General features: G+C 42.2%; 1 protein-coding gene across 11 annotated transcripts in view; it reads left to right on the forward strand.

The window, feature by feature from the left end:
• LOC147033798 (DNA-directed DNA/RNA polymerase mu-like) overlaps positions 1 to 15,855 on the forward strand; it is an 83,018-nt gene that overhangs the window by 45,279 nt on the left and 21,884 nt on the right. For all 11 annotated transcript variants that reach the window (XR_015055430.1, XR_015055429.1, XM_085871150.1 and 8 more), the window contains 3 exons: positions 4,857 to 4,980; positions 12,233 to 12,353; positions 12,709 to 12,811. Coding sequence is in view for 9 of the 11 variants with exons in the window: in XM_085871150.1 (XP_085727276.1) it covers positions 4,857 to 4,980; positions 12,233 to 12,353; positions 12,709 to 12,811 (348 nt within the window). In the remaining 2 variants the exon portion in view is untranslated. The remainder of the gene's footprint in view (positions 1 to 4,856; positions 4,981 to 12,232; positions 12,354 to 12,708; positions 12,812 to 15,855) is intronic.

Below are 15,855 nucleotides of genomic sequence, written 5' to 3' on the forward strand. Positions count from 1 at the left end.
GAGAGAGAGAGAGAGAGAGAGAGAGAGAGAGAGAGAGAGAGAGAGAGAGAGAGAGAGAGAGAGAGAGAGAGAGAGAGAGAGAGAGAGAGAGAGAGAGAGAGAGAGAGAGAGAGAGAGAGAGAGAGAGAGAGAGAGAGAGAGAGAGAGAGAGAGAGAGAGAGAGAGAGAGAGAGAGAGAGAGAGAGAGAGAGAGAGAGAGAGAGAGAGAGAGAGAGAGAGAGAGAGAGAGAGAGAGAGAGAGAGAGAGAGAGAGAGAGAGAGAGAGAGAGAGAGAGAGAGAGAGAGAGAGAGAGAGAGAGAGAGAGAGAGAGAGAGAGAGAGAGAGAGAGAAAAACTTGCGCAGAGCGTAAACTCAATCGCTGATTGGACAAAAATAAATGAGAATTACTTTTGCAGTTTAACAAGTCAGGGCATTGATTCTGTAATAAGTGTTGCGAACCTTTCATTTGTGTACTTCATGCAAAGTGCATTCATGGAAATATGGAGACGGGGCAGGTGGTGTTGGCTTAATGGTTAGGTGGTGGGCTTGGGATCTGAGGATCCTGAGTTCAAATCCCGCTTGGCTGTTGAATTAATACCAGGTGGGGTTGACTCTGCCTGTCATCCTTCTGAGGTCAGCAAAATGAGTACCAGCTTGCTGGTATCCTGCGTCGGAGTGGCGACCCGTCCAGGATTGTGCCCAATATCCAAGGAGACTGCTTAGGCAGCACCAATGCTCTGCACAGAGTCTTGTTCCAATGGATGGATGGATGGATGGCAGGCAAGTCCTCGCGCCATGGTTACAGCTTCTTCGTTGGATTGGGTCGCTGGAGGAGGAGGGAATCTGCCATGTTTCTGCCATGTACACTTTTGGAGCCAATTTATGGATTAGTTGTCTTTATCGGACCGTCTTTGTATTGAGAACTACAGAACTTTGTGTTGAGGTTTTCAATAATTTGAGGCTGTTAAGCCAATGAAAATTTGGTTAGCCTTGGAAGAATCGTTGAGATGCCTTGCATAATGCATACATTGTGAAGTATAATGTTGATGGGCAGCAAGTAGCTCAACTTGTTTTGTGTTCAGTTCTGAGTTGTTTCCTTACGGTCCACAGTTCACAAATATTCCTTGATATCTCTCATGGGAGTACTATTCCATATTAACCTCGATTTGGAATTTCCGTGGGAAGTTGAAACGAAATGCCACGTCTGTGATAGCACTTTCTTATCCCCACCACTTAAACCATGAGAACAGTGATTTCTTTGTTTTTTTCACAAATCCATGACTGCAGTCACAAGCGACATGGGTTTCCCAAGTAACTTTACCAGTACTTTCCAATGGGGTAAATGTGTACAAGTGTCACATCCCTTCCAATGGTCCCCTGAGACATGGGCATGGTTGGTTTCCCAAGTAACTTTACCAGTTCTTTACAATGGGATGAATGTGTATAAGTGGCACATCCCTTCCAATGGACGAACTTAGAAGTGAATATATATACATACTCGAAACATGTGGAGTGTGACGAGCACTCCCCCGATTCCCATTGAACATAATCCTACACCAAAGCGTCACCTCCAACCTAGAGGCCTTGGCCCGGCGACTCTGTCAAACAGACGAAGATGACACGGTCAACACCAGTTAGGCTAAAGTCACATTTGGCACGGCGGCCGTCGGGTCTACAAAATCTATGGCCATGAGCAATTATGTAGCAGTCACATATGTTTTTATTTTTCGGGGAGCCGCACGGCGTTTTTAGAAATTGTGGATACCGAAAACGTGGGGGTGCCATGTGGTCTTTGATTTGATGTCGCACGGTGACCTTAGGGTATTCCTGCGGCGGCCATAGAATTTTCAAGGCAGACACAAGGTCGCCTCAAGGTGCCCGCAAGGCGACCGCAGGGGGACCCTATGGCGAACGTGCGGCCAGACGAACGGTAACGAGTGGGTATATATACCAGTTATTTTTTTACTGAAATAAAAATATAACAGTTCGGAATATACCAGTATGTATATATATATATATATATATACTATAACTATTATACATATAACTGAATATACCAGTTCGGAATATAGGCAAACACCTATACTCCGATCTCTAGCGGTAGCGCTTGGTGGACGCACGGTCGATGCAGACTGCCATGGAGGCTGTACGTAGGACACACGGCGGGCGTAGGGGAACTGTGCGTCGACCCTGCGTTGGCCGCAGGTAGTCACACAGATCGCAAGGCCACCGTACGTTGAACACAGGGACGCCTTAGGACTACCCTACGGCGACCGTGGAAATAGTGTGGCCGTCATTTTTTGGGGGTTGGCAAAATTCATTTTTTATTGATAAGAGCCTACGGCAGCCACACGAATACCGCAAGCCCACCGTATGCCCTACATAGGTCGACGTGGAACACCTCTACGTCACAGTTTGGCTTGTCGAACTGCTACGGCCAACGTAGAAATGAAAAAAGTTATAACTCCATGCTATAATTCCACGGCAACCCCTACGGCCTGTAAAAGATAGCCATACAGCGTAGGGCCACCCTGAGGCCACCTCAGAAACTCTGCGGCCACCACACCCTTTCTGTCAATTCAGGGGGGTACGGCCACCATATCCTTGCCATAGAGCAAATGTGACTTCGGCTTTAAAACATCAAATGGAGCCGCCTATCTGGATTTTGGGCTTGTTTGCCCACATCAGGACAGTATACTGATAAATATCTAACGAATGATGACAACAATCATCGTTTATACATCAGACGCACCTCCTCACTGTTGTGGTAAGCATTGCCGTGGATTATATCTTACATGGTAAAACTGCATAATCCACAAAGAACAACCGGCCGTCTGCCAACCAGACGATTGCTCCCGCTCATGGAAACCATTCAACCAGAAGGCACTTAATGCGATCAGCGAATAAATAAAAAACATGTGGAGTGTGACGAGTACTCTCCTGATCTCCATTGGACATAGTCCTACACCAAATCGTCACTTCCAACCCAGAGTCCTCGGCCCAGCGATTCTGGAATGGAACCAGTCCATGAAAATTGCTGCCATTAACCACGCCTTCCTGTTGGCCATCCAAAACATGGGCAGCCTGGGTTTCTTCTTGCCCTTGAGAGCACACGCGTTCAGGGAACGGTTACAGCATCAAAGGTGTCATCATGCAGTCCCGTTTTGCACTTGCGCAGAAGATAAGAGATTCCCGGTCCTTTGCGGCCTTGAACCACAACACTGTCCCCTTGCGCTTTGAGATAACAGTTTGTGTTCCATCTTTTTTTTTCCAAAACAGGCCAGTCTCGTCAGCATTGAACACCTGCTCTGGCAGGTACCCCTTCTCCTTGATGAGCTGCACCAGTTGAGCAGGGATCGTTACAGCCACCTCCTGGTCCACAGAGGCATGCTCACCTGACAGTTTGACGTTGTGGAGACCATACCGCTTCTTGAAATGGTCAAACCATTCGCTGCTTCCTTGGAATGGACTGGGGCTGCTGATACCTACATCACTCCTGCTCGCACCACCCACTTCACTCGTTTAATCTCCGCTCGATCGCACGTGCCTTCTGGTTTCTTGGTTTGCATGAGCAGGAATGATCGTCTGAGTGGCAGACAGGCTTTTGTTCTTTGCAGATTTTGCAGTTTCACCGGGTGAGATGTAGTCCGCAGCTGATGCTCACCATTGCAGCCAGGAGGTATGATTGTAATTTAAACAACGGATGTTGTCATCATTGATGAGATATTGATATGTTATGCCATCATTAACAGAATTCAGGATCGCAGACCATTGGCATCATGAGGACTGACTCCTATGGAGGAGGGGCCCAATTGTATGACTATGCATTCTGGGCCTTCAGAGTTAATTAGAATGTGTGTGTTCGATTGACCACGTGCTTCAGCCTTCAGGCTGAGGTGCATGCTTATGCTAAGGGGACAGTCTTGTTGTCATGTGTACTTTGGCCATGGGGTCAAGCAAGGTGCATGTCCAAAACTGTTTAAATGTTTGATTTCTTTTTTCTTTTTTTTTAATATAAAAAGGTGCCTTCAAAAGAGGTAAATAAGCCCAAAATCTGGATAGGTGGGTTTGATTGATGTTCAACCAATGGTGACCATATAATCTCTGTCTTTTCACATGAGAGGCCGTGCTGATGCCTTCATGTCGGAGGTGACATTTTGGTGTGCGCATGCACAAGACTTACGTCCATCCATGGGGATCGGGATGACTTCAGCAGAGCCTACTCGAGTCTGTTTTAAAGATCGAGGATTTAAAGGTCACAACTGAAGGACAGTGGAGTCACCGACCATGGTTTTCACCTTGTTATGGGCTCTTTCGGATGACATTCCACACAATCGTTTACCTGTGACCATGTAAAGCAAGTCAGTTTGATGTTGTGTTGAACCTCCGAGATTGAGGGAGCGGCGAGGCACAGATCGCATCCCAAAACAGCCAAAGCTGCACGATCTGTGAGCAACAATGGCCATCTACCACAGGAGCACATTGCCTCTGCCTCACAGCCCATCAACCAGGAGTTTGGATTGCGGTCAGGCGTAACAACTGCGGTCGGGATTGTGGTTATTTACCTATTTTGATGGATAGGATATGGTATATCTTTGGATTGGCCGATTGGTTGAAAGGAATATAAGTTTAAAGTATTTTCAGATGTGTTTTTGGTTTTCTTGCTCCATTATTTGACAACTGTAATTTCCCAAATGGCGGTGGAACATTTCAATGCTACGCGAAGGAAACGTGAGTTACAATAAATCGTCAATTGCATTGGTATATGGGTGGGTTGTTGCCTAATTAAATTCACAAAATTGGTTGTGGATAAGAGTGTAGGGTGAAACGGTGGAGGTAAAAATGTCAAAAGGTTATCGATGTGTGTGTCATACAGGTATTTATGAGTGTATGGGGCGTGGGGCTGAAAACCGCAACACGTTGGTACCGAGATGGTCTTCGGAGTCTGAGCGAAGTCCGTGCAAGTCCTTCCGTTAAACTCACGCGGATGCAGCAAGCAGGTAATTTTTGACTTGAAATGTTCGGAATATCATATTTAGTTCCCCTCACCATAGGGGAGGACATTGCATGTGGGTGCATTTGTCTCTTTGTTACTTGTTAAATCAAACGTTCACAAGTACTCGAGATTGGTTGTACCATGATATGCTAATGGGACAGTCGTGATCAAGAATGAGCTAGCAGATTGCTTGTACATGTTGCTGCATTTGAGCCTGGGGAGTAACTGCTGAAATCTATCTGTCCGGGTTCTTCCCGACATCTTTGTTCTTTTTTACTTTCACATTTTTTTTTTCACAATTCTAATTCTTGCTTTTTCTTATCTTTTATCTCTTTTAATCTCTTCCTCTCTTTTGTTATCTATGTCTCAGGAGAAGTTAATTCTTGAAGAAATTTTTTCTGTAAGTCTCACTTGGCTGCGCCTGGATGGGTTTGAGGGTAGTGGAGTAGCGGCTGAAACCCAAATCCTATCTGTTTCCTCCTGATGACTCCATCTTTGCTCTTTACTTCTTCGGGTTCCTTCTTGGTCTTCCGTTTCATTATCCGTTTCATTGGTCTGTCTGTTATTATCCCGTGCACGCGAAGCGAAAGGCGGGGTTACGCAATTGGTACATATCCATCCATCTGTCTGTCCGTCTTATCAGTTTATGATCGAGGAACAACTTATTTAAATTCAGTGTTATAGTTTGTAACATGAATCTGAACATGAATAGGAAGACGAGTTTGTCATTTTACCGTTCTTTGGCTCTGAATTGGTCCCGAACGCACATGCACACAGAGGAGTGAGATTATTATTTTTTTCTCTCTGCCTGCATGTTAGTTAAACAAAATTGAAAATCATTCCAAACAGGAAACTTACTGTTCCTAAGGACGTCATGAAGGACACAAACAACAGGCACGAAGAACTAATGTAACATGTTCAATAAGGTGGTGTGAAAGACGCTGCATCAACGGTGGTAAACTTCCCCAAAAAATTTTCTCCAACCTTTAAAATCTTTATTTTATTTCAATTGAATTATATACACTGGAGGACACAAATCACCTTTTAGGCACTTTCAAACCCCTTCCGTTCAGCAGTACTTGGACAAAATATTACGGCATTTTACGATATCACAACCAATCAAATTTTCCGCTCGTCGATCCCGCCCATGTTCTTGTTTCTCAAGACTGTGCTGGGGTAAAGTGTTCTATTAACTCTCTCCTTGTGTAATTTTTTTTGTCACTGTCTATACGTCATACATAATAAGGTAACCATCCACTCTGCCACTTTGTATATGATCCATGGATGAAAAAGATACAAAGCTGTTTTATCATGTCCTTCTTTATGGAGTTTATTATTATCCCCATACTTTTAAATATAAACGGGGTGGGGAGGGGGGAGTATTGTAATTGACTATGTCTGTCTGTCTGCCTCCGTCACACTATCTCCTCCGAGACTATCAGATACCAAATAAAATGCCAAACTAGAAAGAGCAATCAGAAATTGCAGACCCTCGCCAAGGAATGTTTTTTTTTTTTTTTTTTGTGTGTGTGGTGTATTTTTTGTGGCAAATAAATGGAAGGCTTTACTAAATGAAAGGTCATTGATTGCAAATGAAATGTCTACATGGTATAAAGGGCAAATATTTGAAAAGTTGAAAGGTCTCAAGGGCTCCAACGGGTCGAAAGGGTCTTAAAACATGTAAAAACAATCAATGATTTAAAAACTAGAAAGAGCGATCAGATTGCAGACCCTCGCCAGAACTTGTTTTGTGTAGTGTGTTTTATGTGGTGTTTGTGTGCTGGTGTGTTACATAATGAGTAAGAGACATAATTCAAACTTCCACTTTATAAATGCTGGCAGTGAAGACTGGGTACAAAGATGTCCCACATTTATTGGACACCAGACCCTGACCATGATGTTTAAAAAAATTATTATTCAACTGAATTTGGAATGGGATTAAAATAAATTCAATTCTAATCAAATGGAAGACTAAATAGGTACAGCGCTGCATTGGAGTCATCAGAAAGGAAACCCCAACAAGCAAAAATAAAAGATGAAGTCATCAGGAGGAACCTAGATAGATTAACATTTCAGCTGCTACTCCTCTACCCACAAACCCATCCAGGCACAGCCAAGTGAGCCTTATTCAAACAAGCTCAAATGAGCTAAGATCCTCGTCCTCTTAATGATGACGTCATAAAAACGAATATGACGTCATTGTGATGTATCAGGTTTGCGATAAATTATCTGTGCTAATTCCCGGCTTGATTCCCGCAAACAAAATTCAAACAGCTTGCCGAGTTTCGGAGATAATGGTATAGGCGATTTCATTAGCGGCGATATTATGACGTCAACTTTTTTTCTTGGAAGAATTTCCAAAATCTGAGATGGTTACTGCCTGTGCATGGGCTTTCTGCATATACATGGCAAGTTTCACGAAGATCCGATGAAAACTCTGGGTTGTGAAACCAAAAATGTCAAAAAATAGGAATGACGTCATAAAAATTGATATGACATCATAGTGATGTATCATATGTGCAGTAATTAATCTCTGCTAATGCCCTGTTCGATTCCCGCAAACAGAATTCTAAAAGCTTGCCTAGTTTTGGAGATAATATTTTAGGCGATTTCCATTAGCGGAGATATATTGACGTCATAACTTTTTTTTCTAGGAGGAATTTTCAAAATCGGAGATGGTTACTGTCTGCACAGGGTATTTTTACATGTATATGCCAAGTTTCAGGAAGTTTCGATGAAAACTGAAGGCTGTGAAACAAAAAAGTCCACAAGAAGAAGATGAAGAACAACAACGTGAGTAAGACTTAGAGATCCTCCACAAAGATCTAAAAAAGCAAAAAAGAACCCAGATCAAAAAAATCAAATAATTCTGGCTGCCAGAATTCTGCTGTGTGTTCAATCAAGTTATAATTTAAAACATTTATTTCACATCTCCACTCGATCATAATTGTGAAGTTTCACGTCGATTGATTAAGTGGTTCCAGAGAATACATTATTTAATATTTTTCTTCAATCCAATATGGCTGCCAAACCATATGACCTTTCAATTATTCCTGAACAAACTCGTACACACATGGCTTGGGGAACATTTGTGTGAAGTTTCCCCTCGATCTGTCCAGTCGTTCTGGAGAGGAAGATTTTTTTTATAGGTTTTTGGGTAAATCCAATATGGCTGCCAAACCCTGTGATTGACGATGTCAAATGTATGAACTTTTTGTTCCTCACGGATAGGCGGTCGTACGTGTAAAGTTTTGCCTCGATCTGTTCAGCTATTTCAGAGAAGAAGATTTTTAAAAGTTTTTTTTTTTTTTAAACAATAATATGGCTGCCAAATCATGTGACTGACAGCATCATCAGTTTTTTTTTTTTTCTGTGGACCATTTTATCCCATGAAAAATCACACTTATTCCCCATGGGGAGAACTTGTTGTGTGCCAAGTTTCATTTTTTGTCCTTCGTGCAGTTTCAGATCTGCAGAAGTCCAATTTTTTTCACCGTTTTTCCAACATGGCTGCCACACCTCGTGACCTATTACGTCATAATTATGATTACAACATTCTACATATAAGTAGATGCACCTATGTTGAAAATTTCGTCTTGAACCAACAAGCGGTTGCGGAGAAAACCACGAAAGTTCTATGCAGACAAACAAATAAACACAAACGCAACACCCTCTTCTTCAGTGAGGGTAAAAATCATCATCATTATTATTATTATTATTATTATTGTTATTATTATGCATCAATCATGATCATTATGTAACATTATCATTTCATACTCATTGTCGTTATGTTTCATTAACCATTATCATTATCATTATGTGCTATTATCATTGTCATTATAATTATCATTATTCTTGTGAATCATTATCATTAACCATTGCCAGTATCATTATCATTTTGTACCATGATCATTATCATCGTTATGTATCATTATCATTACCATTATAATTTCAGTGGGATATAATTAATCGACATACGTTCTGTGCAGACAAACAAACAAACAAGCAACAAAGACAAACGGACCTAAACACAATACCCTCTCCTCTGGCGAGGGTAAAAATGCAGTTACGGGCACATTTTAAACCCTGTTAAAATAAAACTTTGTAAATGCAATCAACATTGGGGGGCGCATGAAATATTGAACAATTTTTGAGATTTGACCCCCAGTTCATGCTCCAGTGGGTGGGGACTTAGGGTCACAGGGGTCAAAACTGAAGACTTTTTTCAAACTCAAAATTTGATATTGGATCATTCCTGGTGGAACTGTTTGCAATCTTTCAACTTGACTTGAGGTGGGAAGTTTGGGAATTTGCGATGGCATGCCGTCGATTTCGCTCGAGTTACTACCTCCGCCACTGAAGGTAAAGGAGGTTGTGTTTTCACCCCCTTTCTGTCTGTTTGTCTGTCTGAGTGCAGGATATCTCAAAAAGTTGTGGACGGATCCGGATTAAATTTGTGGACAGGTTGGGTGTCTGACAAGGATGAACTGATTAGATTTTGGTGAAGATCCGGATTCGGATCTGACTACCATAATTTTTAAGTGATTCTTCACCATTGAGAGATGGGGCCAAAAACGATAGAAAGCACGATATCTCAAAAAGTTGTGGACGGATTCGGACAAAACATAGTGGACACGTTGGGTGCGTGACAAGGACGAATTGATTATTTTTTGTTGAAGATCCGAATCCGGAGCCGGATCCCATAATTTTTTACTCCAGTGATTCTTCACCTTTGAGAGATGGGGCCAAAAACGATAAGTAGCATGATCGCTCAAAAATGTATTTGGCGCGATATGTTCTCATTGATCAGGCATTACGTGGCAGAGGTATGCGCTCTTCTGAGTGCCCATCCAGTTATTATTCTTTTTTGTGCCTTTGATCCAAGCATATCACATTTTTATCTGCCGTCGTCTCGGTAACTTTAGGTTTGTATGTCCTCCTCTCATGACAGCTCTTATGATTAGACATGAAGCTGAGAACGCTCAGCTGTATTGCTGTTATTCAGAAGCAATCCTCACCCATTATCCGGTTAAAAATGTACAATTTTATTCACAATGCCTGCCTGCTCTTTGTCTGACAGTAATTGTGGTTCTGTCATCCTCGCATTTCTGCAATTTTACATGTTTGGGTGGTGTCTTTCAGTTAAACTGCAGTCTTGCTTCCAAACAGCTTTACCACGGCCTTGATGTTTCCCTCGCATTACTTGTCTTGCTGCACTTGTTCACACAGTGCCAACCCGATAACCATGACTCTTTGACCTTTTGTTGAAGTTTCCATACTTCTAAAAAACGCTGAAGAATTTTCCAACTTCTTTGAAGTGATTGAGTAAAATATATGCCTTTTACTGACATTAATTGTCATATAAGTGGTATGTATTGGGAATTGTACTTTCTATATTATTTTGAACAACTTATTATATAGACCACAAGTGATAATTCTCATTTCTTTCTGAGATATATTTTCAATACAAGGAACAATTAATTGCTGTTATATGCTAATACATTGGTGTGAAGGGCATTTTGTGCATACTTTTTAAAGTGTTGTCTGTTTGGGGAATTTTGGTGATGCAGTTGCAACTATAAACAAGAAAAAGAGTGATCAGAGGTTGCAAACCCTCGCCAGGACTTCTTTTGAGTGGTCTATTTTTATAGGTTTTATGGTAAATCCAATATGGCTGCCAAATCATGTGACCTATGACATCATTTGTGTGACTATGGCCCTCAAAATTTTTCATGCTGATTGGATGTGGCGTTCTACGTCATAGCGAGGGCACCTATGATGTCATTAAAAAAAATTTCACTCATTCCCCCTGAGGAGTACTTGCTATGTGCCCAGTTTCAAATTTTTCCTTGGTGCGGTTTCAGAGATATGGAGCTACATATTTTTTTTTTCCGTTTTTCCAAAATGGCTGCCATGCCACGTGAACTATGATGTCATAATAATCATTGAAACATTCTCGATGAGTAGTCGCACCAATGGTGAAAATTTTGTCTCAATCTGACAAGCGGTTGTGGAGAAAAACACGAGGGTCCTGTGCGGACAAACAAACAGAGAAGTGGATGTTTTGGACGTTAACCCGTCATCGGAGCAAAAGAGGGTGCCCGTCAAAGGGTCAACACCCGAAACGTCACCCCCTCACTCCCCACTGCAGTTAGTATATAGCACAATAGGCATTCTGTTGATGTCATGCATGGCTTCGGACATGGTTTGGGGGATTAATAAGGATTCTCCTTTTGAAGCTACAAACTGCACTTAAAACAAACCTAACCTGCAGGAAAGACAGGGGGGGGGTTAATAGGGGGTTTGAGGAATTGATATTTCTGCCATTTTGTAAAAAATAATTTAAAAATGTCCCATTGCTTGTCTGCTTTGTCCCGTTCCACATCATCCAGTGCACTTGACGCATGTCTTTTGGACTCTTCAAAGGTTTAACTAGAGGGGGAGCACTCGGTCAAGTGCAAAACCTCTGCCGCCAATACTGCTATGTCACTCAACTGAACCTGATATCCTATTCATTCAATTTGACGTCAACAGTGCTCATAGAGTTATAGTTTGCAACTTTCCCTTTTACTTTTAACTTTTACATACTCAATTAATTCGTCATTACTAGATTCCTTGAGACAGAAATTGATTTTACGTGGGTATATCCACCTGAAGTTCCAAAATCAGCTGCAATTATAATTTTGGCATGTTTTTTTTTGTTGGAAATCACTTAAAACATGTAGAAATGCAAAAAAAATAAAAATTCAAATATTTTTTCAAACTGGCCGCCATGGCGGCCATATTGGATTTTGGACCTGGTCCAAAATCTCATGGCATGATCCTTGGACCAGACCTAACCCCCCCGCCCCCCACCAAGTTTCGTCGAAATCCGTCGAGGAGTTTTTCCATAATACTGTTCACAAACAAACAAACAAACAAACAAACAGAAAGGGGTGAAAACAGTAACCTCCATCCATCTTCGATGGCGGAGGTTAAAGATTAAAAGTGTTCTGTCGAGCTCGGTCTTGCTCATAAAGGACTCTCCAAGGTATAAAGATCTGGTGTAGTCTGTTTGGATGATACCGGAATGTAGGATAGGCATGCCTCAAGATTTCACCTTTCTTGCTTGCATAATATGTAGATGACCGTGAAAAGACGAAGTATATTTGGTGACTTGTTTGTTAATTATAACAGTTTGACGTGCGTGGAATGGAATACAAATATTCAGCCAATCAGCAGGCAAATGAGCTGACTTAACGACTTATCTGTTTCAGGATTTGAATATTACCGTGACCTGGCGAGGCCCGTAAGCCACGTCGAAGCCGATACCATTACTGCTGCAATACGTGCCTTGTTGCCCAATTCTTTCATCACCATCACCGGGGGGTTTCGCAGGTGTTTATAGCATAAACCTCCCTTTTTGCGGCATTTGTGTAATTCCAGCTGCTTTGAGGCTCTCTCAAGCGACCGAAAGGCATGGTGTGGAACCTCGGTGGATCCTTTCGAAAGTGCTCCATTATTGTGCAAATTAACTACTATTTGGAATCTTGGCAGCACCTTGATGTTATCTCTTAATGAGCTTAATGCTTTCCTTGATTTTTTTTTTTTCAAAACCTATCCTTGTTTTGAGGATATGCCTTCCTGTAAATGAAGCCTTGCTTTTGGGAGTTTTTTTTTTTTAGCCGTGGCATTGTTTTGTGATTGTGAAAGATAATGGGGGCATTTTGCTTTTTTTTGTACACGACCACAGGGGAAAGGATGCTGGGCATGATGTCGACCTCCTTTTGACTCACCCCGATGAAGGTGGTGAAGTCGGGCTGCTGTCCAAATTGCTTGAACACTTGAACGAGCAGGTGGGTCTGCTTGGTTCCTGCTCGTGACAAGCCTCAAAGGAGGCACTCACAGTCATTCGTGTTGCAGTTATTAAAGCAAAGGGTTTTCTTTGTGAAATATAATTTTCCTTTTGAGTCGCTCCGTTACGTTTCTGGACGTTCCCAGCACAATTATCTCCTCTTGAAACCACTTACGAAGAACCGCTTATTGTTTTATTGTATTTTTAAACATGAAACACCTCCTCCTCCTCCTCCTCCCCCCAGCCACCCCCAACACTCCTCATCCCAAATATCCATGTATATAATATGTGGATGAGCAAAAAAGTAGTGTGAAAGAATGATGAGTGTGGGATGTATGATCATGCTTGGCATTTAAATTGTGTTGTCCCATCATCGTAAACCCTTGAACACTAATTAAGTCTTTCTATTCTGAATGGAAAGGCCGATTGTTATTAATTACATGTGTTATTTAATTATTATGACAATACATTTTGTGTAAATATGTTGGATGAAAACAGTTATTGCTACATTTAATCCTCAACCTTCATTCTTCACCTGTCGACCATTTAAAAAAAAAATTTTTTTTTCATTTTTAGGAGATATTTGGAAAAAGTTAAATTTTCACTTTTCTGTTTCATTTTTTTATATAAATGTTCGAAGGCTCATGGAAGAGCTGTTACCGACAGGCAGACAATAGGAAAAACCGAGCGAGACTCGAAACGAGCACGGCCAATGACCACGCAGAAAGTGACATCACTCTCCGGTGCACTCTCGGTTCCGGCGACTCCATCTTGTGTCATCGCTTTCCTCTTCTGAGTTAGTGGGGCAATTGAGGAGAAATCCCCACCTCCCTCACCCTCCAAACCCCCCGCCCCCCACACACACACTTCTTTGGGATACGAACCCAATTTGTTTGTCTGCGCTCTATCGGTTTTAATTGATGAAGGTCCACAAGGAAGGAGCACGTACCCTTTTTTTATAAAAAGTATTTGGGATGACTCGGACGGGGTTCGGGTTCGAACCGCCGACCTCCCACACTTGGAGCGGACTCTCCAACCATCACACCGCTCGCTACGTGTAACCTTTCCACCACAATTCTCTTATTGCATGAAAACTGTTTGACCAATCATTTTTCCATAGCAAATGCAGACAATACAGAAAGATGTGCAAAGTTTGGCCATTGTACATTTGATAGTTAACTTGCGAAAGTATTCGTCCCCAGTGATGGGGAAAAGTTAAGGGAATCGATTAATTAAAATTATTTCATGGACTTTAAAAAGGTTTATTGTGTCGCAATCTTGGCTTCACTCAGGGCCAAAGCTTTGAACGACTTATACCGCCCACCGCCAAATGGTATGGTGGTGCAACATCGGGCAGCGGAGGTTGGATTTGTCTAAAAAGAGGACAAAGTACGTCTTCAAAATTGTGCGCGACTCCATGAAGATCCGTATGAAATCTACTTTAAACCAGAAATTCATCTTCATTTAAATATCACTAGAAAGGATGATAAAACAAAGTGAATGTTGAGCTGTGCCTGCGTGCGCAGCTATTCGAATGCAGTGTGGGAAGCGGCCGCCGTAAACGGGAGACATCTGAACACATGGACAGACACCACACTTCGCAATATTAATAGATTATTAGGAGGGAATATTTTGTTGTTCTTCGTATGCTTTAAATGTTTTTTTTTTCTTCTGAGAATTACTCCAACAGTTGTTATTCCCTATTTTTCATTTCGCCGCTGTGCATCAACGCAAAGCTCGGTGATCTGCGTGCTCGCACGTTGAGCAGGAGGAACAAACTTTGTAACCTGGTGATGGCACTCGATCAGTTTCCCTTGAGCTTCCCAGTTCGATGTAATAATGTACTTTCACGTGCTATTCCGTGGCTCTTCATTTTCTGAGAGACGATCGTAGTCATCTGTAGTCGTTATTATTATTATTGTTACCACGGCATATTCTTCAGGGCAAGTCTCAAACACAAATTGGCACTTTTGGCCCCACAAAGTCATCCCTCCATTCTCAAACTCATCATTTCAGGAGATTACTACCGTTGGATGCTTTTCTTCATACAATTTGAATAAATTTGATTTGTGTTCGAGTTTTGATCGTTTCCCGTCATTGTCCACATCGATGAAATGCCCACATGTCCTTGTAGCCACACCATTTCACAGATACAGCAATCGATGCTGCAAAGTTGGAGGGAAAAAAGAAGTGTACGGACACGATACCTCACTATTTAGCCTGATCTGTCAGCAGAATTTGCTTGGGAAAAATCAACAGGAGAACTTCCCAATTCTTGAGCAGAAATCTTTGAATCGAGTGATGTGTGCAACTAGCAATGGAAAACGAGTCGACACGAGGCTCGTGTCGGCCTGCATCGACAGACGGGCAGAATGGTGGATGGAATGGACAGAACGTTATCCGAGTATGCCAACTACCATGGGGAAGGAAGCAAGGAGAAACTGATATTTCGGGTGAACCCTGATTTCTCTTTTGCTCCGACGAAGGGTTCATTTCTGAAACATCAACTCATCCTTTCTTCCCACGGCGGTTTGCATACTCCGATCAATATTACGTCGATTCAACCCATCGCTCTGCTTCGAACAGCTTTACATTCCCACATTATCGATGCCATCTTCGCACCCTCTGCAGGCTGCCTCATTTCTATTATTTATTTATTTTATTTTGCTTCAGTAATAATGTCATTTAGCCTGGTGTTGGCTTAGTGGTTTGGGTGTTGGCTTGGTATCCTAGGGTCCTGAGTTCAAGCCCCATTGGCTGCTGAATTAATATACCAGGAGCTTGACTCAGCCCGTCATCCTTCCGAGGTCGGCAAAATGAGTTCCAGTGTACTGGTAAGGGGGACACGGCATCAGCGGCATAGCCGCATCCCAACCAATGATGCAACCAGCAGCCACAGGCTGCACTTGATAGAGAGAGTAATTGTCATTAATTTTGAAACCAGGCACCCGGCATTTCGACATAAAAATGTTGGCAACTGCGAGCGACCTCGACCGTTCTTACGTTTGTGAAATATCTGAACGTCGGACCGGATCGCGAGTGGCT

This window comes from Eptatretus burgeri, chromosome 1, assembly GCF_056783735.1.
Source record: "Eptatretus burgeri isolate ZD-2024b chromosome 1, Ebu_testis_v1, whole genome shotgun sequence".
Classification (NCBI taxonomy): domain Eukaryota; kingdom Metazoa; phylum Chordata; class Myxini; order Myxiniformes; family Myxinidae; genus Eptatretus; species Eptatretus burgeri.